The 22,927-nt window shown below is 44.0% G+C and overlaps 1 protein-coding gene across 1 annotated transcript in view; it reads left to right on the forward strand.

Moving 5' to 3' along the window:
• Positions 1 to 22,927, forward strand: part of LOC309556230 (ubiquitin-conjugating enzyme E2 E2) — a 370,216-nt gene that overhangs the window by 37,983 nt on the left and 309,306 nt on the right. Inside the window, exon 2 of the mRNA XM_082258633.1 lies at positions 9,111 to 9,295. Within this exon, the coding sequence (XP_082114759.1) occupies positions 9,120 to 9,295 (176 nt within the window). The 5' untranslated portion in view covers positions 9,111 to 9,119. The remainder of the gene's footprint in view (positions 1 to 9,110; positions 9,296 to 22,927) is intronic.

Consider the following 22,927-nt stretch of genomic DNA (forward strand, 5'->3'; position numbering starts at 1 on the left):
ATGTCACACCACTTCCTCAAACTCAATCTATCCAAAAGTGAACTTATAATCTTTCCTCCCCCACGTGCCACTTCCCCTGATCTCTCTGTCAAAATCAATGGCACAACTATCAGCCCATCACCACCAAGAATCTAGGTGTAATCATTGACTTTGATCTTTCATTTAAGCCCCACATCCAATCATTGTCCAAATTTGCCGCATTAACCCCCGCAACATCTCCAAAATACGCCCCTTTCTAACCAATGACACCACAAAGCTCTTAATTCCCTGGTCAACTCTCGCCTCGACTACTGCAACTCCCTTCTCATTGGCTTACCTTTACATAGGTTATCCCCCCCTTCAGTCCATCATGGATGCTGCTGCCAGACTCATCCACCTTACCAACCACTCAGTGTCTGCCACCCCTCTGCCAATCCCTCCACTGGCTTCCACTCATCCAACGAATGAAATTCAAAATACTAACAACTTACAAGGCCATCCACAACTTGGCCCCCAGCTATATCACTGGCCTAATCTCAAAATACCAACCTAATCGTTCTCTTCTTTCCTTCCAAGACCGCCTTCTCTCTAGCTCTCTCGTCACCTCCTTCAATGATCGCCTCCATTACTTTTCCAGAGCCTCTCCCATCCTATGGAACTCCCTACCTCAATCTGTCCAATTATCTTCCACTCTGTGAGCTTTTAGTCTATCCCTGAAAACCCTTCTCTTTAGAAAAGCCTATCCTGCCCCCACCTAACAACTGTTTTCCTTTTCTCTCCTAGCTCATCCCCCACAGCTATTTGTACTATTAAGCATGCCTTTTACTTGACCCTTCCTTCTAGATTGTAAACTCTAACGAGCAGGGCCCTCTGATTCCTGTAAATGTACTGTCTGCCTTCATCTTGTTAGGGGCTGCGAAAACTGTGTTATATAGATCCTTTACAATGATGATAATATTTCTGTTCTGGTGGCAACTGAGAGTTTTCAGTTTTATACTTGCTTTCATTCCTTGTGATAGTGGTATAAAGATGAATAATTGGCATCTCAAAAAATCTACATATGAAGATTTGTGGATCTACATTGCAACTGGTTAAGTACAAGATACAGAGGCCTACAGGTTTCAGCCCTCAGCCTTCATTATAGCCATCTTTATCATTGCCATCTTTATACCAGTTTGCATTTGGGTGCATGGAAGACACCCTCAGCCAGTGCACCGACTACTCATCTTTCCTGGGAATTCGGCTGGGCATTGTCCTTCATTGCATGCTCTGATAACATTGGCGTTCAGGACAAAATAAAAAGGGTGCGTTTCCCTAACTGGGACACAGACCGCAATAAAAACCTCACAGTGTTTTCAACTCTTCACCATTCTATCCAATTCCAAAAAAAAAATACTTTAATTATACTTCAAGAATGGCCCAATTCACGCTTCTACATTGCTTTATGCTTTGTGGTACCTTTCATTTTGAATGGGACCCCAATGCCCTAGGGCGATGCATCTACAATTAGCAATGGACGAGCTCCACCAATATTCAATATATGATTTTGGCAGCCCATTCGTTTTCAGTGGGCTGCTTTGCACAATGACTTAACAGGCTTTAACACACCTGCATTTAAATGGAAGAAAAGCATGGGTCTAAATTTTCTCAAAAATGTTCCCTATCCCTCCTCCTACTTGCTAATCTATATAAAAAAAGTTGACACCCTTGGACAAGAGTGGATTAAAAATAGGTAAGTACACATGTACTTACCTATTTTTAATCCACTCTGGTCCAAGGATGTGATTCTGCAGCTGCAGCTCCGCTCAACAAATTTTGTGGATTCTAGGAGCCTTAACGTCATTCAAAGGCTCCCATGGCCCAGCCGTTGTCAGTCCCTGCAGCAGCTGCTCATAGGAGAGCTGGGAGCAACAAGATCACATGACTGGTCTGTAGAAGATTAAAAATACATACAACACATACATATATTGTCAAAGGTATTGAGACACCTACCTGTACACGCGCATGAACTTTAATGGCATCCCAGTTTTAGTCCTTAGGGTTCAATATTGAGTCGGCCCACCCTTTGCAGCTATAACAGCTTAAACTCTTCTTCAAGGGTGTGCACAAGGTTTAGGAGTGTGTCTATGGGAATGTTTGACCATTCTTCCAGAAGCACATTTGTGAAGTCAGGCAGTGATGTTGGACTTGCAGTCTCCACTCTAGTTCATCCCAAAGGTGTTCTATCGGGTTAAGATCAGGACTCTTTGAAGGCCATTCAAGTTCTCCCACCCCAAACTCACTCATTCATGTCTTTATAGACCTTGCTTTGTGCACTGGCTTGCAGTCATGGTGGAACAGGAAGGGGTCATCCCTAAGCTGTCCCAACAAAGTTGGTTGGAAGCACAAAATTGTCCAAATTGTCTTGGTGTGCTGACGCTTTAAGAGTTCCTTTCACTGGAACTAAGGGGCCAAGCCCAAACCCTGAAAAACAACCCCACACCAAAATCCCCCCTCCATCAAAGGATTTGGACCAGTGCACAAAGCAAGGTCCATAAACACAGGGATGAGTGATGTTTGGGGTGGAGGAACTTCACTGGCCTACACAGAGTCCTGACCTCAACCGGATAGAACCCCTTTGGGATGAATTATGCCCAGTACACACGATCCGAAAATCGGACAACGCTCCGTCCGTTTTTGTTTGGTTGCTAGGAACTCTCAATTATATTTGCAAATGGGAGAGGTTACTTACCATACGAATTTTCTCGGACGATGATTCAAAAGCTTCCGGTATGCGTAACCACGCTGTAGCGTGTGAGGGGAAATGATGTCTACTGCTCACCATTTTTTTCGGACGAACAACATACTGATAATCCGATTATCGTACCATGTGTTATAATACGATCAAAATTTTCATGCTTGCATGACCGGATAATATCGGGCGAACTGTCGTGATCGCCTCTCGTAAGCTGTGTACTAACGATCAGATTATCGTCCGATCTTTTCACAAGCGTTATTTTTCGTCCGATTTTCGGATCGTGCGTACGGGCCATTAGGGTGGAGACTGCGAGCCAGGCCATCTCTTCAAACATCAGTTCCTGACCTCACAAATGCACTTCTGGAAGAATGGTCATACATTCCCATAGACACATTCCTAAACCTTGTGGACAGCCTTCTCAGAAGAGTTGAAGCTGTTATAGCTGTAATGGGTGGGCCATCTCAATATTAAACCCTACAGACTGAAGCCCCGTACACACGTACCGATCGTCGTCATACAAACGTCGGCGGACGAAAGATCTGCCGATTGTACGCTTGTTAGGCTCCATGTACACGGGACGTTGTTAAAAGTCCCTTTGAATGCTGGAATTTTTAGGACGTTTGAAACGTCCGTTCGGTCGCGTTTGTACCCGCGTTTAGCGGGCGTTTAGCAGCGTTTGCGGGCGTTTGCGTTTAGAACCGTTCCTAGAGGTCAAAAAAATTATTCCCCTTTAAAATGGAAAAACGCGAACGCTAAACGCGGGTCATCGCGTTCGGACGCCTTCAGACGCGTTTGTGCGTTTGAAACGCCGGGAAACACACGTTCGAACGCAAATAATTGCGTTCTAAAAAAAGTCCCTGAACGCAACTGCCTGCAAATGACTGTAAACGACCTGGTGTAAATGGACAGATAAGATAAAATGTAGATGGGTTCAGGGGCTTCTGAAAAAAACGCCCAACTGCTCCTAAACGGCCATTTCCAGCGTCCCGTGTACATGGACCCTTAGTATGGTGCCTCCGACAGATGTCTGCGCACATTCTGCGGACAAGAGTCTTTCTTGCAAACATGAAAATTTTTGTATGCCGACACCAGAACGGACGATTGTTCGCCAGTCAGTACAGAATTCTGCCGACAGACCGCAGATTTGCAAGACTGGGCATGCTCAGAAAAGAAAAAACACAGGGAAAGTTAACCATTACATGACATCACTTCTGCAGTCAGCTGAAGTCGGCGGACAACATTCTTGTGCTGTCTTTGCACTTTTCATCAGACATCGACATCCCGGGGAGAAAAGACGAACGTTTGTATGACGACGATCGGTACGTGTGTACGGGGCTTAAGACTTGGATGCCATTAAAGTTTATGTGCGTGTAAATGCATTCATGCCAATACTTTTGACAATATAGTGTAATCTTAATCTTTTATATCCATGTTACATTGATTCAAAGATACAAAATGATCATGGAGCAGTCATAAAGAAATCTTTGAGTAGTGCAGGATTAAAACAGTCGTTGCCTTGTAAAAAGAAATCCGTTTGGATGAATCTCAGCTGTTAACTGTGCAAAGAATAAAAGTCGTTACAGGTCACCGCCTATGAAGGCCTGACATATTTGCGCTAAAAAAATAAATGTGCATAAAGATGGAATCTCCCAAGTGTCTGATCCCCCCCTCCTCCACACATACAAAAAATCTGATTCCCTTACGAATGATCACTTTGCTCTGAAACGTAGGCCGATTGAAAAACTGGGTGATCTGCCTAGTTCACTGTACTGGGGAGGGAGAGACTGCAGCTGTAGCAGCTAATGCTGCCTGTGGTGACCTAGCCAAGAACAAAGCTCCTCCAGCACACTGACAGCTTCCTAGAGCTGCATTGAAACGCTTTGTTCTCATTAGTCAGGATAACATAATGTCAGCCTGCATCTGTAAAAGCTTTTCCAAACTGTTAAACATCATACTCGCTCCTTAAATTTGTTACAAACGGCCGTAAATTGATTCCTGCAGCTATCAGCGTCTTCTCCTAAAGTTCTATTGCCCAGAAACAAATATGATAAAATTCTTTAAGTCTGCGAGTGAGCGATCCTGTTGTAAACTTGAAATGTAAGTAATAAAATGTGATTATTCTGCAGCAGCTTCAGGCCGAACGATTTACATGTCACGGAATGTTTTATAGAAATGTAACAGGTTTAGACGCAAATTGGAATGCATGCAAATTATGTTTTATTTATTGATCTGCTAATTTTGGGTGAATGCTTACAGGTGAGAACACTACACCATTGGAGATGCCAACAGCTTTTCGTATCTCTGAAAAACAAAAGTGTAAAGATTCTGCGCTGTATGCTGTAAAAAAATATAAAACAAGGCAGCTAACACATAAGCTGTATACCCAATTTAAAATGTGGTAAGAAAAAGAAGGTGTAGCACACTAAACATAATCAAACATCATTCAAATGTGAATAAAAAAAAAAAAACGAATAAATGCATTTAAAAAAAATAGTTTAAAACCAAAAGTCCATGCATCATGATGCCATAAAAGGCAATAATCAATGGTAAGGCAATCGCTCCAATGTGCAAATATATGGTAAACGATCGCGTATCACCGCCACCAACAGAAAGATTGCAAACTCACCAGATATCAAGGCTGCCGACTGGGTTTGTAACCCTCTTTCTGAGAGTGATGTGTTTTACTTTTGTATACCTGGTATTTTAATAAAGTTGAAGTTTTAAAAAAAAAGATATCAAGGCTGCCACTACAGCAGCAAGAAAGCCTCAAAACACTTATATGGGTCACTCTTGGTATGGAGACAGTGGATATCTTCCGCCAGGTTACCACAGCAGGTTCCAACTGGCGATAAATCAGCTCAGCCAAAGCCCAGAAGTATGATCATAGTGTAGTAGGTTTATTCAATCATAACATAATACAAAGCATTTCCAAGTAAAAAGTAGCACATAAAACTCACATAGATTGCTGCTGGCGACCTAGGATCGATCAGAAGCGGAACGTCAATGGCAATTATAATGCCCTGACACGTTTCGTCCTAAAGGATGTTGTCAAAGCGTCACAAAATCGTGGTGTCTCCGGAATTGATCACACCTGCCAATTAGGGACACTATTCCTTATATATTTGCCTAGATGTCCGTGCTAAATTACCCTTTGACAAGACGAAACACGGGGCGTCATATTTGGCATTGACGTTCCATTGCTAAGCGATTCCGGGTCGTCAGCGCAATCTATGTGAGTTTTATGTTCTATTTTTTACTTGAAAATACTTTGTATTGTATTATGATTGAATAAACCTACTACACTATGATCATCCTTCTGGGCTCTGGCTGAGCTGATTTATCTCCAGTTGGAACCTGCTGTGGTTTGATTTGCTTACGTTTGATTATGTTTAGTGCACTATACCTTCTTTTTCTTTTTATATCTCTGGTGACTCTAATGGTAAGGTCTCTGTACTTAAAACAGAACTAAACCCTCCTATCCTTTAGGCTTGTTTCACATGGGCTTCGGTTTGTATAAGAGCAGTGTGAACAGCAAGCTTTCACAAAGCCTTTGTAGAGCTTTTAGCAAGCTTTGTTGAACCTTTAAAGTACCATTCACTTCCAATTTGTAAATGTTGAACACAGCTCCTAATGGAAGTGCTGATTGTCACTTTAAACAAGCTGCTAGCAGGCTTCAGCACTTCTTAAAGCTTGTTGCAGCCTGCTTAAAGAGGAAGTAAATGCTACCTCTTCTTTTTTTTTTTTCCTTTTTCCTGACCTGCATGCAAAGTAAAGGCATAATGTACTAGTATGCATCGCTTATGTGAAACCTACCTGCAAATGAAGCCCTCGTTATCACCGCTGGAGGCCACATATATATTCGCCTGTCTTCCTTCTGCATCTGCAGACTTTGGCTGTGTGACTGGCTGGAGCTGCGTGACGTCATGGCACAGAGCTTTGAAGAAAAGGTCCGGGGGGGGGGGGCTGTTTCTTTAGAGCGGATGCGCCGATGACATCATCAGCTGCATATACATTAGCTGCCATATTGGGCTTCGTGTACACTAGCAGCTCCTAAACTTCAGTTTTTTTGCCAAAGCTCCTAAACGTAACTCACTTAGCAGAGTTTAGGAGCTGCTATGTTTAGGTAAGGATAAACCTCCCTCTCCTGAACGCAGATGAATCATGTTCAGGATAGGAACATTTTGACCGCCGGCTGCAGGAAAAACGCAAACCGCTCTAAAAAACGTGTTTTCTCGCGGCAGCAGTCAGTGTAGGCTAGTGTACATGAAGCCGTTAAGCATAGTACACACCACTAGTTGTGGGTTGAACAAAAAAAAAAAAACACCTGACAGCTGCTGTACTAACAATCCGATGTTAGTACAGTGAACTCCCCTGCTGTTCTATTGTGTTCTAACAAGGGGACACCCCACCGCCAGAACACTCCGGGAAGCGCTCCCTGCCATTTGCTGAGAGTGGTGATCGGAAGCTGGTGGCTGCTGGTTTTCCAGCATGCTTGTCTGACAGAAGCCAGCTTCTGTCTGATCGGCTGACATACATGAGCTGAATGTCGAATGTTTTTTTTTAACTGGCCGATGTCGCCCAACATTTGGCCCATGTGTACTAGGCTTTAGCCTCTGCTCGATCTGCAGTTGCCATGGTACAGCGCATATGATTAGCTATGATACCAGCCATTTGGTAGTTTGACAGTTTGGTTGAGAACCAACATAAGCATACTAGTAACTGTAACAGTTATCATTGAAGACATGTCTTGAATGTAACTGCTTTGGGAAACAGATCAGGGGGTTTAATTGCCTGATTTTGTGCTGGAGATGTCAGGGGCGTGCGCGATGGCTGCCAGGACCCGCCGATTGTTCGGAAGAATGACAAAACGGCGGTCTGCCTATGTAAACAAGGCAGACCGCTGTTCTGTCACAGAGGAAGAGAGAGCTAAGCTGAAACACAGATCTCTCTTTTCCTCTAGTGCATCCACTCCCCCCACAGTTGGAATGTACTCCCTAGGAGCACACTTTACCCCTTGATCACCCCTGGTATTAACCCCCTTCCCTGCCTGTGTCATTTATACAGTAACAGTGCATTTTTTTTTTTTTTTAGCACTGATCAATGTATTGGTGTCACTGGTCCCCAAAAAGTGTCACTTAGTGTCAGATTTGCCTGTCGCAATACCGCTAAAAATCGCTGATTGCCGCCATTACTAGTACAAACAATAAAAAATAAATAAAAAGTCCATAAACCTATCCCATCGTTTGTAGACGCTATAACTTTTTCGCAAACAAATACCAAAAATATGTAGCAGAATACATTTTTAAAGAACAACTGTCATCTCTGACTCCCAGGAGCTCCTCCTCGGACCCGCTGTGGACTCACCGATAGTCCCATTCACTTTAATGGGACGTCTGGTGATGCGGCAGTGACACAACAAGGTGAGCGACGTGGCGGCAGCAGGTGAGTGGATGCCCGCTAACAGGCGCTGCCATGAAGGATCTGAAATGACAGGTGCTCTTTAAATGTAAGGACTTATTTTTGCTGGTAGTTAGAATCTTTAATAATTGCAAACAAAATGAAGGTTTCCAATTTAGAATAACAAGCTGTCAAGTTAGTAAAACAGCGATATCAGAATCGATTTAATCATACAGTTTGTAGTGTACATACATTTTCAAAACAATGGGATAAAGGAATATTCCTGAACTTTGTTTTATCTCATGTTTACTTGTAATTGTGTGAATGCATCAATGCAGTGCATGGTATCTTAGCTTGCAGAGCTTGGATTCATTGAATGAGTTTACCAAAAATGTAAATTTTGCAGAATATACAGCCTCATGCTGAATAAACTAAATTATTACTGTATCCTAAACAGAAAACTATATGTAGATAGGTTTTTACTCCAAAAGCATTTTATTAAAATACATTTAATAAAAATTTAAACAAATCCTTTTTTTTTTTTTAAATCATTGATTTTTATCCACCCTGGACCTGTTAAAGTATACCTAACGGCAAGTTGGGATTTGGGACTGACTTTTGACTACTTCTACATCTGTTACCAAGGAATAAGGGCTAGGAACAGGGGGACCTGCCTGGTGGTAGATTGCTCCTCTATTAGTATTGTAACAGCCACACAGCACTATGCATTGCTTATACTGGAAGCACATAGCACAGACATGAAAAATCTGATGCTAGCTCCAATTCAAATAAGAGTAAAAACATTCAGATATAAGAGTGGATCGGTACAGAGTAAATTAACAATGGTTCATTGTTGGCTCTACTTTGTGTGATTATTTAGAGAAAGGAAAAAAATGTAATCTTTTTTTGTATTGGATGAAAAATCTGCTCGCTTATGACCATTGTCAGTCTGATAATAAAATTTCTTAGTAACAATGTATATTTTGTTGTCATGTAGATCCTCAAAATGTCAACTGAAGGCCAAAGGGTGGATGACAGTCCAACAACTAGCGGAGGTAGCTCGGATGGAGATCAACGGGATGGGGTTCAAAATGAGCAAGAGCGGGAAAAGGTTCAACCCAAGAAAAAAGAAGCAAAGATATCCAGCAAAACTGCTGCCAAATTATCCACTAGTGCCAAAAGGTAGGTATAAGTCTGTTTCTTTTTCATTATGAATCTGGATCCTAATAATCATTCTCGCATGTCCTGGATCTTCTGTTAATCTGAGTATTAAAGTCGAAGTTTCAGCACAGTTCAGCAGAACAGTATCTTCAAGTGCCAGGGAGCATTGGCCGGCATTCAGCTGGCATTAAGACAGCGCTAACAGGCATTTCTCTTACGTCCTCCGACAGTCGCCGCCTCTTCATATTCGTCACATATGGGGTATTAGACTTTGCTCCGAAGGAGCTACTCCTTCGGAGCAAAGTCTAATACCCCATATGTGACGAATATGAAGAGGCGGCGACTGTCGGAGGACTCAGAGAAAGGAATTTTACAGGTAAGATTTTACAAAATTCCGTTTTTTCTGTACAGTGTCCCAGTTGTACCTAGTTGAGCCAGAGGAGTATCCCACTCATCCCTTCTCCCATCCCCATTATAAAATAAACAAAACAAACTGCTAAACAATATGTATAAGCCAATATGTAATAAATTACAAAGATCTTAAGAAGGTCTAAATATCAATAATTCGTTATTTTTAGTTAAAAATACAACCTGTGTACATAGAAGAATGTGTATTTGTTGAACTATATTTACAACTGCTTTTGAGCCTTGCTTGCTTTCAGATGTTTAGGAGATGGTGGGAGCCATGTTGTCTATGTTCCGTACTTCAGCTTTGGTCAGTTTATGTGTAAAAAGTGGTTAATGGCATCTTTTTCTGTAAATCATTCATATATCATAGCAGCTTATAGTTTACAATTTATTTGACTATTAAAAAAAGAGAAAAAAAACACCTGGACTTTTTGACATGAACATCTGTTGGTGGGCTGAACGGCAGATGTGTGGGCAGTGTGATGCTTGGGGCAGTGTTTTTCTGAGAAGCCTTGGTCCTGCCATGTGGATGGTACTTGAGACATATTATCTACCTAAACATTGTTGCTGACCAAGTACACCCCTTCATGGAAACAGTATTCCCTGATCAGAAGGATAATGTGCCCTTCCACACTGCAAAAATGGTTCAAGAATGGTTTGAGGAACACAATAACAAGTTTGAGGTGTTGACTTGGCTTCCAAATCCTCCAGATCTCAGTCCATTAAGTATCTTTAGGATGTGCTGTAAAATGAGATCCAAGGAGAATCCACCATGTAACTCGCGGACCTGTCCTAAATGTTCTTGTATAGACCACTTGTGCCAGATACCACAGCATACTTTAGAGATCTAGTGGCATTAATGCCATGACAGAGTATTTTGGTGGTAAAAGGGGGACCTACTTAACATTAGGTGAATCATCATAATGCTATGGCTGATTGGTGTGTGTATATACGGGGCTATACATTAGCCGAAACATATCAGCCAAAAATGGTGTTATTGGCACATGCAACTTTGCCACAAGTTCGAAGAGATTTTGCCGCAATTTTACTGTGAATTTGCATTGATTTTGCCTCCATTTTACTATGCTTATAATTTGTTTTTCATAGGTCATGTGACATCAAAACGTAACACGGGTGCATTAATGATGTGTTCTTGCTGCGTTTTCAATGCATATCAACAGGGAGGTGCGAAATGCAGCAAGCAGAATTTTTAACACCATAACGGAAGCTCAACCAACCAGTGTAAAGACATACATAGAATTTAAAGGAATGCATTTTTCTTGAGCTTTTCTTGCGCTAAAGGTGCCAATCAGGCTAGGTTCACACTCTGGTGCAAACAGACATTGCATGTGATTTGCACCCCATTACGGTGTAGATCACATGCGATGTCTGTGCGATGTGAATTCAGCCATATAGTTTGTATGGCTATATTTGCATTCACATTCGGACCAAAATTGTACAGGACCCTTTCTTTGGTCCCCACTGGAATCAGATCGCATGGGTGTGATCCAATTCCTGTACTATTTCACAGTTTGCACTGCGATCTACGAACTGATCTGGGGATATCAGTAAATTAACATTGACACCCGCAGCAGTTCGCAGATGTTAGTGTGAACTGTCTGCGATTCAGGTGCGATGCGGGAGCCAGCACAGGATTCGCAGGGTTTCCCGCATTGCACCAGTGTCAACCCAGCCTAATGGCCAACAATAAATTCATATTCATTTAAATTGATTATATCAATTCAAAAGTCGAATATAATACAATTATATATAAAAATATAAATATTTTTTAAAACCTTTCGGTTTTCAGTCAAGTGCATCCTGCATTTTTGGTTTTGGAACCAGAATTTCCTTTAGGCGTACCTCTACTATACATATCATTGTGTGTGTGTTGGGGTAGCATTCAAAATGACACACATATGCCTTGTTTACATGGGTGGCCATGGGGCAGTAAAAAATAGGTGGCTTAGTTGCGATTTTACCGCCCCTGGCCACTCAATCGGAAGTTATCATGGCCACCACCCATGTTAATACACACTGCCACGGATGCAGTGTGGCAAAAGTTCTACCACAGATCACATTCGGTTGGCAGTGCTGCTTCCAAATGTGACCCATTCATGTGGGCTTTCAAGGGTTGAAGCAGGCATCTAGGAGATAACAAATAGCATAAGGGTTCCTTAATCTGATTGGCTTGTTACATGCAAGTTCTAAGGGAAGCTAGTAGGAAATGACTTGTACTGACAGCTGCAGCCCCCATTCTTGTCCTGACTTTTAGGTCGCACAGGTGTAAATGGGGCCTAAATGTTTAGGCATGAAATAGGTACAATCTACTAAGGTAGATGAGTTATTTCAACTTTATTATTTTATAAATGAATGCATTCCAACGAAAAAGCTCAAGCTACAAATATAAATATTTCTTTGTTGTGAAATTGTTACAATGCTTTAGGTCTGGAGACATGCTTGGCCAGTCTATCACCCTTACCCTCAATTTCTTTAGCAAGGCAGTGGTCATCTTGGAGGTGTGTTTGGGGTCTTTATCATGTTGAAATACTTCCTTGCGGCCCAGTCTCCAAAGGGAGGGGATAATGCTCTACTTCACTATGCCACAGTACATGTTGGCATTCATGGTTCCCTCAGTGAACTGTAGCTCCCCAGTGCCAGTAACACTCATGCATCCCTAGACCATGACACCCCCACTGTAGGCAACACACACTTGTCTTTGTACTCCTGACCTGGTTGCCGCCACACACGCTTGACACCGTCTGAACTAAATAAGTTTATCTTGGTCTCATCAGACCACAGGACATGGTTCCAGTAATCCATGTCCTTAGTCTGCTTGTCTTAAGCAAACTGTTTGCGGGCTTTCTTGTGCATCATCTTTAGAAGAGGCTTCCTTCTGGAACGACAGCCATGCAGACCAATTTGATGCAGTGTGTGGCGTATGGTCTGAGCACTGACAGGCTGACCCCCCACCCCTTCAACCTCTGAAGCAATGCTGGCAGCACTCATACCTCTATTTCCCAAAGACAACCTCTGGAGATGACGCTGAGCACATGCACTCACCTTCTTTGGTCGACCATGGCGAGGCCTGTTCTGAGTGGAACCTGTCCTGTTAAACCACTGTATAGTCTTGGCCACCGTGCTGCAGCTCAGTTTCAGGGTCTTGGCAATCTTCTTATAGCCCAGGCCATCTTTATGTAGAGCAACAATTCTTTTTTTCAAATCCTCAGAGAGTTCTTTGCCATGTTGAACTTCCAGTGACCAGTATGAGAGAGTGAGAGCGAGAACACCAAATTTAACACACCTGCTCCACATTCACACCTGAGACCTTGTAACACTAACAAATCACATGACACTGGGAGGGAAATGGCTAATTGGGCCCAATTTGGACATTTTCACTTAGGGGTGTACTCACTTTTGTTGCCAGCGGTTTAGGCCCTGTTCACAGCTGAGCATTTTGCAGCTCGTAAAATGCCCACCTCTGAAGTTTCAAAACGCCCAACTAGCAAAATCCCATTAATTGCAATGGCTCCTGTTCAGATATGAGCGTTTTGTCACCTGGCGCAAAACGCCTGAAGCTCAAAAAAGTACATGAGCTTCTTTTTTGGCAGATTACAAGCGTTTTGTTAGATGTCAATGCTTGCCTCCAAACAAATGCAAAAAAACGCCTGAAAAAAATTTTGCCTGAAAGAACGCCCGAAAACAATACGTTTAGGTGTGAATGGAGTCTTAGACATTAATGGCTGTGTGTTGAGTTATTTTGAGGGGACAGCAAATTTACACTGTTATACAAGCTGTACACTCACTACTTTACATTGTAGCAAAGTGTCATTTCTTCAGTGTTGTCACATGAAAAGATATAATAAAATATTTACAAAAATGTGAGGGGTGTACTCACTTTTGTGAGCACTGTATGTATGAATGTAAGTCAGGGATCTTAGATTGCAAGCTCCTTGAGGCAAGGGACTGATGTGAATGTACAATATAAAAAGTAAAGCGATGCATTAGAGCCGGTTCACACTAGCGCGACTTGTCAGGCGACTTGTCAGCCTGACAAGTCGCTCTCCCTCGCGGTCCATTGACCGCTACAGGACCCGTTCTAATAGGAGTGACACAAGTCGCTCCGACTTAGAAAAAGGGTCCTGTACTACTTCGGGGCGACCTCGGAGCGACTTGCATAGACTTCCGTTATGTGAAGTCCCTGCAAGTCGCTCCAAAGTCGTGGTGCATGGGAATGCACAAGTCGCCCTGAAGTAGTAAGGAGTCGTGTCGCCTCAGTGTGAACCGGCTCTTAACCACTTTACCACCGGAGGATTTTCCTGCTAAAAGACCAGGGGTTATTTTGCGATTTTTTACTGCGTGACTTTAACGGACAATCGCGCGGTCGTGCGACGCTGTACCTAAACGAATTTCACGTCCTTTTTTTCCCACAAACAGAGCTTTCTTTTGGTGGTATTTGATCACCTGTGCGATTTTTTGATCACGCGCTATAAACAAAAAAAGAGCGTAATTTTTGCAAAAACAACAATATTTTTCACTTTTTTTTATATGAAATTCCCCCCAAAAAAAATGTAAAAATCAAAATTTTTTAAAATTTTCGGCCAATTTGTTTTACGCTACCTATGTTTGGTAAAAAAAATCGCAAAAAGCGTATTTTGATTGGTTTGCGCAAAAGTTATCGCGTTTACTAACAAAGGGAAAGATTTTTGTCATTTTTGGTGTTTTTTTTTTTAACGAGTAATGGCGGCGATCTGCGATTTTTTTTGCGGTACTGCGACATTGCGGCGGACAGATCGGACCCTTGACTGACATTTTTGACACTTTTGGGGGTACCAGTGACATTACTGCAGTAATCAGTGCTATATATATGCACTGTTACTGCAAAAATGACACTGGCAGGGAAGGGGTTAACAGTATTGGACAGGGAGGGGTTAAGTGTGTCCTAGGGGCGTGATTCTAACTGTGCAGGGACAGGTCTACTAGTGTAAAAACAAAGATCAACAGTTCTACATAGTAGAACTGTTTGATCTTCACTTTTACACAGGGAGAACTGACAGGTGGCTTGTTTACACAAGCCGCTCTGTCTTTCTCCCGCTGTAGCGGCGATCGTAGTGTGACCGGCGGACATCGGGTCCGCCAGTCACACTCCCGCACTCCTCCGTGAACGAGCCGAGGCGGGCGCGCGCCTCAGCGGGCGCGCGCCCGCCCGCTATTGGCTCTGGAAGGAGTGACAGGCGAGCGACGTAGACCTACGTCACTCTGCCTGGCCGGGGCCGACTGCCGCAGTAAATATACTGTGCGCAGTCGGCAAGCGGTTAATTGATGGTGCTATTTAAGTACTTGTAATAAATAAATAATTCCTTCCACTAACACCATTTTCTTCTCTCATTGGTCACAGTCCAGTACCCCTAAAGTCTGAGGGGCAGTAAATCAGCCCTTTGTTTTAAAAACGTCGAGCCCCCTGTCCCAAAGCATAATTTTCTTACTACCTAAAATTATTATTATTATTTTACAGGATTTATATAGCGCCAACAGTTTGCGCAGCGCTTTACAATGTGAGGGAAGACAATACAGTTACAATACAATTCGATGCAGGAGGAACTAGAGGGTCCTGCTCATTAGAGCTTACAATCTAAAATGGTTTGTCAGATGATTGTTACAGTTAAAATACCTAAAAAAAAAAGAAAATTAATAACATACAGTATCTCACAAAAGTGAGTACACCCCTCACATTTTTGTAAATATTTTATTATATCTTTTCATGTGACAACACTTTGCTACAACAAATAACATACATGTGCTAGAAATAAATCTTATGTGTGCAGGAATGCGTTAATGATTTGAGAAATTCGTTTTTTATTCTAACAAGAAAAAAAAGAAACGGAATATAGCAGAGTATTGAAAAAGCCACATAGTTCTGCTGAATTGAACTCATTGTATAAAGAAAAGGGACCTGGAGCTCCTCCATGGATGGGACTGGATTAGCAGACTTGTCTAATGTGTCACTAGGCTGAGGGTATCTTAGGTCTTTGGCTTTTGAAAGTGAACCTTACGTAAACTGTGTCCCTGATTGCCACTGTGCACTTCTGGAGTACAAGCAGTCCGTTCACAAAATGTCTGTCTCCATTATTATAGTGCATGTGCTTTCCCTGGTGTATTCCAGATCACAGCGCTGGATGTTTTCATGCTAATCTATGCACTCCGTTGGCTTCCCTCGCCTGGTGTGACGATGACGTGACTGATTAGAAAGAGAATTCAGAGGGGAACACGGCACCAGGCAGCTGAGAGCATAGGCTGGCTGCTGCTTGCTGTCCCATTGTCTATTTCTCTACCATCCATTATGGCTGCTAGAATAAAACACCTCCAGAATCCCACAGACTGCATATAGAATAAATAGAATGGGATCCCAGTTATCATGTTTGGTGTTTGGTTCATGTTGAAGTTTGGAAATCAGGTGATAACTTATATCAGCTAACTCAAGTTTTTAAAAAAGATATGTTTTTGAAACATGATGTGTTTCTTTGTCAGACATTATACAGTTCTGGAACTGAAAATCACATAATTGTACAAAGAGATTTCGTTTTCAAACTTTGGCCCTTTGCTTGTTTAAACCCAGCCCTTGGGGAAGTATTCCTTCCACTGACACCAACGATGGGGGTGCTGTTCCTTTTGGTGACATCAAATTGGGACACTATTCCTTCTACTGACACCAATGGGGCACTATTCCTTCCTCTGACACCAACGATTGGGCACTATTCCTTCCTCTGACACCAACGATTGGGCACTATTCCTTCCTCTGACACCAACGATTGGGCACTATTCCTTCCTCTGACAACGATTGGGCACTATTCCTTCCTCTGACACCAACGATTGGGCACTATTCCTTCCTCTGACACCGATTGGGCACTATTCCTTCCTCTGACACCAACGATTGGGCACTATTCCTTCCTCTGACACCAACGATTGGGCACTATTCCTTCCACTGACATTACTATATTCCACTGACACTAATGGTGCACTATTTCTTCCACTGTAACCAATGATGGGGCACAATTCCTCCCACTGACACCAGCAGCAGGGGCACTATTTCTTCCACTGACACTGAGGGGGCACCATGCCTCCCAATGACACCACTGATAGGGCACTATTCCTTCCACTGACTCCATGCAGATAGGGCACTATTCCTCCCACTAACACCAAGAAATGGGGCACTATTCCTTCCACCGACTCCATGCAGATAGGATGCTATTCCTCCCACTGACACCAAGAAATGGGCACTATTCCTTCCACTTTCTCTGATGAGGGCACTATACCACCCACCGACACCACTGATAGGGCACTATTCCTTCCACTTGCACCATGCAGATAGGGCACTATTCCTCCCATTGACACCAATAAATGGGGCACTAGTCCTTCCACTTTCTCTGATGAGGGCACTATCCCTCCCACTGACACCAACGATGGGGCATTATTCCTTCCACTGACACCATGCAGATAGGACACTATTCCTCCCACTGACACCAATGAATGGGGCACTATTCCTTCCACTTTCTCTGATGAGGGCACTATCCCACCCACTGACATCACTGATAGGGCACTATTACTTCCACTTGCACCATGCAGATAGGGCACTTTTCCTTCCACTGACACCAATAAATGGGGCACTATTCCTTCCATTTTTTCTGATGAGGGCGCTATCCCTCCCACAGACACCAACGATGGGGCATTATTCTATCCACTGACACCATGCAGATAGGGCACTGTTCCTCCCACTGACACCAATAAATGGGGCATTATTCCTTCCACGTTCACTGATGAGGGCACTATTGCTCCCACTGACACCCATAAATGGGGCACTATTCCTTCCACGTTCACTGATGAGGGCACTATCCCTATCACTGACACCAACAATGGGGCACTATTCCTTCTACTGACCGGGCACTATTTCTTCCACTGACACCAGCTCCTACATAAAACAGATGCACTGAAATTTTGATACTCCCAATAACTACCAAGCCTAAGGCGTTGTTACTCCCTCTGACACTGGGGCATTTTCTACTCACATTGTCCACAGTCCGGCCCCCATAAAGTCTGAAGGACAATAAACTGGCCCTTTGTTTTGGAAGCTTGGAGACCCCTGCCATTGATCGGCCGCATTGATCAAAAGCAACATCCCAGCTGCCTCAAAGCAGTCAACCTGATATAAAGTATTTTCCATTGTAAGAATAAATGTGATTGGCTACAGAGAGGGAGCACAGTGCTGGGATGCTTGGAATTCTTTAATGCAGAACTCCAGCCAAAAATAACAAAACAGAAATGAAATTTAATGAGTAAAAGATGAAATCAGGGGTTACTACACTTTAAAGAGAACCTGAACTCTGAAAGACGTGTCCAAAAAAAGTTGCCCAATTTTACCGTGATTTTGCTGCCACGATTTTGCAGCGATTTTGACTAGACTTGAAGCAATTAATGTCTTTGGACCTCAAAACCCATTTAAATCATCCTAAAGTAGTGCAGGGACTACTTTGAAGTCTCACAGATATGAACTGTACTCATTGGAAATCATGGCATACGACTTGTCATGCGACATTGCAGTCCCAAATCGCAGGACAAGTCGCACAAATGTGAAAGGGCCCTAAATCTTGTGAGACTCGCAGTCAGTAGTACCTTAGATCTCACACTGCAGATATATGGGTAGGCTTTAGGTAAATGAGTCCCTTGGCACTCTCTTATATCAGCAAGTGCACTGCTATTTTTTATGAGGAAAAGTACATTTTCAGGGCACAGTTTATATTTCTTAAAGCGGAGTTCCGGGCACAAAAACAATTTTGCGGAGGGCTAGGTAGACCTCACCTGAAAAGGAATTGGATAGTTATTTTTATTTTTTTTGTTTACTCACCTTTTTATTGAAGATCGTAAATACTCACCTCTGACTGCTTCCTCCCTCGGAGCCGTGGCTCACCCCGTCACTTCCTGCCTCGCTATGATTCCTGGGAGCTGAACGTCACAGCTCCCAGGAATCAATGCGACGGCACCGGCCCCGCTCGTCATTTCCGGGCGACGCCGCATTCCCCTGCTAAACAGCTTCTGGGCTTGCCCAGAAGCTGTTTAGGAATGCGGCGCCGCGCCGGAAGTGACGAGAGGGGCCGGTGGGGCGCATTCTGGGACAAGAAGACGCGGAAGAAGACAGAGAAGAGGACCGCGCCGGCTTCTGCTGCCCACAACAGAGATGGAAACGCTGTGGAAGAAATTTTATAATTAAGTATTTCTTCTAAAAGGTAAGTGCGAACCGAGACAGATCAGAGGCTAGCCATTGTGGAATGTGCTAGCCCTGACTGTCCCGGGGGTATGTTCAGTAAAAAATAATTTCTGTGCCCGGAACTCCGCTTTAATAGCTAAGTTCACCTTTGGGAACGTGTTACATGTTCCACCCACTTTTATGGTGGAACATGTAACATGTTTCCAGTGCTGCAGTCACTGCCCAATCCCCCCCCCCCCTCCATGTGACAGAAGATCCCTGTACTAGCTGTCACTTTTTGAAATCAGCCCTGTGTGTGAATAAATTACAACCCCGACATTCTTTGCGGCTGTTGGTTTATAGTTCTCAATGAGCTGCCGTGGGGCTGTGGACCGCTTTTGATAATTCATTGATTCTTCCTATCAGTGTATCTGCTTGCCTGTACGGGATGTATGGGCACTAGGGCTGTCACGACTCGTCGACGTAGTCGACTACGTCGACTACAAAAAATCGTCGACGTGCGGAAAATGCGTCGACGCGTCAACGTGTGACGTCACACGCCCCCGGCCGGCCGCCGCGCCGCTTGAAGCATTGCCGGCCGGGTGAAATTCCCCCGCCGGGCTCCGTCGGAGACGAGAGGTGAGTGCTGACCGTCTCCAGCACCCCTGTACTGCCACAACACACATTCGCATCCTCCCCCAGCTACTTAGAGATGTCACATTTGCGGCGCTACACCGGCTTGTAATGGCCTGTACTAGGTGGGAGGGCTTACTGGGGGGTCTGCACTGGAAGGGGGGCTTACTAAGTGGTCTGTACAGTACAGACCACTTAGTAAGCCCCCCTCCCAGTACAGACCCCCCAGTAAGCCCTCCCACCTAGTACAGACCCCTTAGTAAGCCCCCCTTCCAGTACAGACCCCCCAGTAAGCCCTCCCACCTAGTACAGTCTGTACTAGGTGGGAGGGCTTACTGAGGGGTCTGCACTGGGAGGGGGGCTTACTAAGGGGTCTGTACTAGGTTGGAGGGCTTACTGGGGGGTCTGTACTAGTGTACTGGGAGGGGGGCTTACTAAGTGGTCTGTACTGTACAGACCACTTAGTAAGCCCCCCTTCCAGTGCAGACCCCCCAGTAAGCCCTATACTAGGTGGGAGGGCTTACTGAGGGGTCTGCACTGGGAGGGGGGCTTACTAAGGGGTCTGTACTGGGTGGGAGGGCTTACTGGGGTGTCTGTACTGGGAGGGGGGGCTTACTAAGGGGTCTGTACTGGGAGGGGGGCTTACTAAGGGGTCTGTACTAGGTGGGAGGGCTTACTGAGGGGTCTGTACTAGTGTACTGGGAGGGGGGCTTACTAAGTGGTCTGTACAGTACAGACCACTTAGTAAGCCCCCCTTCCAGTACAGACCCCTCAGTAAGCCCTCCCACCTAGTACAGACCCCTTAGTAAGCCCCCCCTCCCAGTGCAGACCCCTCAGTAAGCCCTCCCACCCAGTACATACTGTACTAGGTGGGAGGGCTTACTGAGGGGTCTGCACTGGGAGAGGGGCTTACTAAGTGGTCTGTACTGGGTGGGAGGGCTTACTGAGGGGTCTGTACTGGGAGGGGGGTTTAGTAAGTGGTCTGTACTAGGTGGGAGGGCTTACTGAGGGGTCTGTACTGGGAGGGGGGGGCTTAGTAAGTGGTCTGTACTAGATGGGAGGGCTTACTGAGGGGTCTGTACTGGGAGGGGGGTTTAGTAAGTGGTCTGTACTAGGTGGGAGGGCTTACTGAGGGGTCTGTACTGGGAGGGGGGCTTACTAAGTGGTCTGTACTGGGTGGGAGGGCTTACTGTGGGGGGCTGTACTGGGAGGGGGGTTTAGTAAGTGGTCTGTACTAGGTGGGAGGGCTTACTGAGGGGTCTGTACTGGGAGGGGGGGGCTTAGTAAGTGGTCTGTACTAGATGGGAGGGCTTACTGAGGGGTCTGTACTGGGAGGGGGGTTTAGTAAGTGGTCTGTACTAGGTGGGAGGGCTTACTGAGGGGTCTGTACTGGGAGGGGGGCTTACTAAGTGGTCTGTACTGGGTGGGAGGGCTTACTGTGGGGGGCTGTACTGGGAGGGGGGCTTACTGAGGGGTCTGTAGTGGGAGGGGGGCTTACTGAGGGGTCTGTATTAATTACAGGATTAATTAGCTAATCAAAAAGACACTAAATTAAGCAAAAAAACAAAAAATTTAAATAATCGTTAGATTAGTCGACTAATCGTAAAAATAATCGATAGATTAGTCGACAGACAAATTAATCGTTAGTTGCAGCCCTAATGGGCACACAGATACACTGAAAGATCTGTAGGAGACCTGCGCGGCACCAGAAATCTGCTGATGCAGTGTTTTACAGGCTCCAAGAAAAAATAATAATAAAAAATGCACATTTAGTTTTTTTACCTGTAAAAGTGAACTTATCATTTACCCACTTGACCTCCCGGAACATTTACCCCCCTTCATGACTAGGCCATTTTTTGCGATACTGCACTTTACTTTAACTGAAAATTGCCCCGTCGTGCGACATTGTACCAAAATAAAATGTATGTAATTTTTTCCCCCCACAAATAGAGCTTGCTTTTGGTGAATTTGATCACTGGTGCTGTAAATAACAAAGACTGACAAACAAACAATATTTTTTTACTTTCTGCTATAAAACATATGTAATAAAAAAATACATTTAGGCCAATATGTATTCTGCTACATGTTTTCTTGGAAAAAAAAATCCCAATAAGCGTATCTTGTTTGGTTTGCACAAAAGTTATAGTGTCTACAAACTATGGTATATATACTGGAATTTTTTAATTTTTTTAATACCAGTAATGGCGGCGACCTATAGCTGGACTGTGATATTGCAACAGACAATCTGACAGTAACTGACCCTTTTGACACTTTGTGGGTACCAGTGACACTAATGATCAGTGCTAAAAATATGCACTGTTGCTGTACTAATGACACTGACTGGGAAGGGGTTAAACATCTAGGGTGATCAAAGGGTTAACTGTGTGCCTAACAGGTGTTTTTGTGTAAACTGCGTGCTGCTTCAACTAAGGGAAGTGATGGATTTTATTCCCTGCTTTGCAGGGACACAAAATCCATCACTTTTCACCTGCCAGAACAGAGCTATGCCTTGTTTACATAGACAGAGCTTCCTTCTGTGTGCCCAGGGATCGGCGGGTGCCAGCAGACATCCACTGCTTGGCACCCGCAGATCGGCTGCTTGCTGTCAGTAATCATAGCAGAAACGGCCCACCAGTGGTGCGCACGAACACCCCCTAGTCATATGTGATTCAGCACAGAATGGCCGCCATGTAGCAGTATATCTACTACAAGGCGGTCCTTAAGTGGTAATAAACCCAAAACCTAGAATATAATTTATTGCAGCTTACCAAACATTAGATGCTGTGGCTGCATTCGTTTTTTTTTTTTTTTTTTTTACTTTTCTCCCTCTGTTTTCACTTGATGATCTGGCCAGTAACACACCACCTGTATTAGAGTGCCCTCACTCTGCATGAAGGAGCACAGAAAGCACATTTGGGCACCAGCATTGTCAGTCGGGGGTGGGGGGGGGGAGTATTAGATGTACTGGAAGATTTAAATACACTAACAAATTGAAGCTGAACTCCAGCTAACACTTTATTAGCAGTTACAGCAACAGTTGTGTTCCTTTTGGGATAAAAGATTTACATAACTAAAAAAAAACAAAAAAAAAAAAAAACTGACCGTTGTAAATCAGTGGTAAATGCTTTGTCTCAAACCTCTAACTGCTGCATCTGCAGGACAGCTTGTTCTGTTGAAAAACAACAGACTTACCAGCCAGATCACCAGGCGCAAATAAAGGAAGGAGAGCCTAAAACGACTAATGCAGAGGTCACACCTAAGAATAGGAAAGCTGCAATGCAATAAAGGTTTGCTTTAGGGTTTAATACTGCTGAAGTTCCCTATAATAACGTAGCAAATCTTTGTTTTTGAGTTCTGTTCCATTTTGTGATCAA

The sequence above is a fragment of the Pelophylax lessonae genome (assembly GCF_965119305.1).
Source record: "Pelophylax lessonae genome assembly, chromosome: 5".
Taxonomy (NCBI): domain Eukaryota; kingdom Metazoa; phylum Chordata; class Amphibia; order Anura; family Ranidae; genus Pelophylax; species Pelophylax lessonae.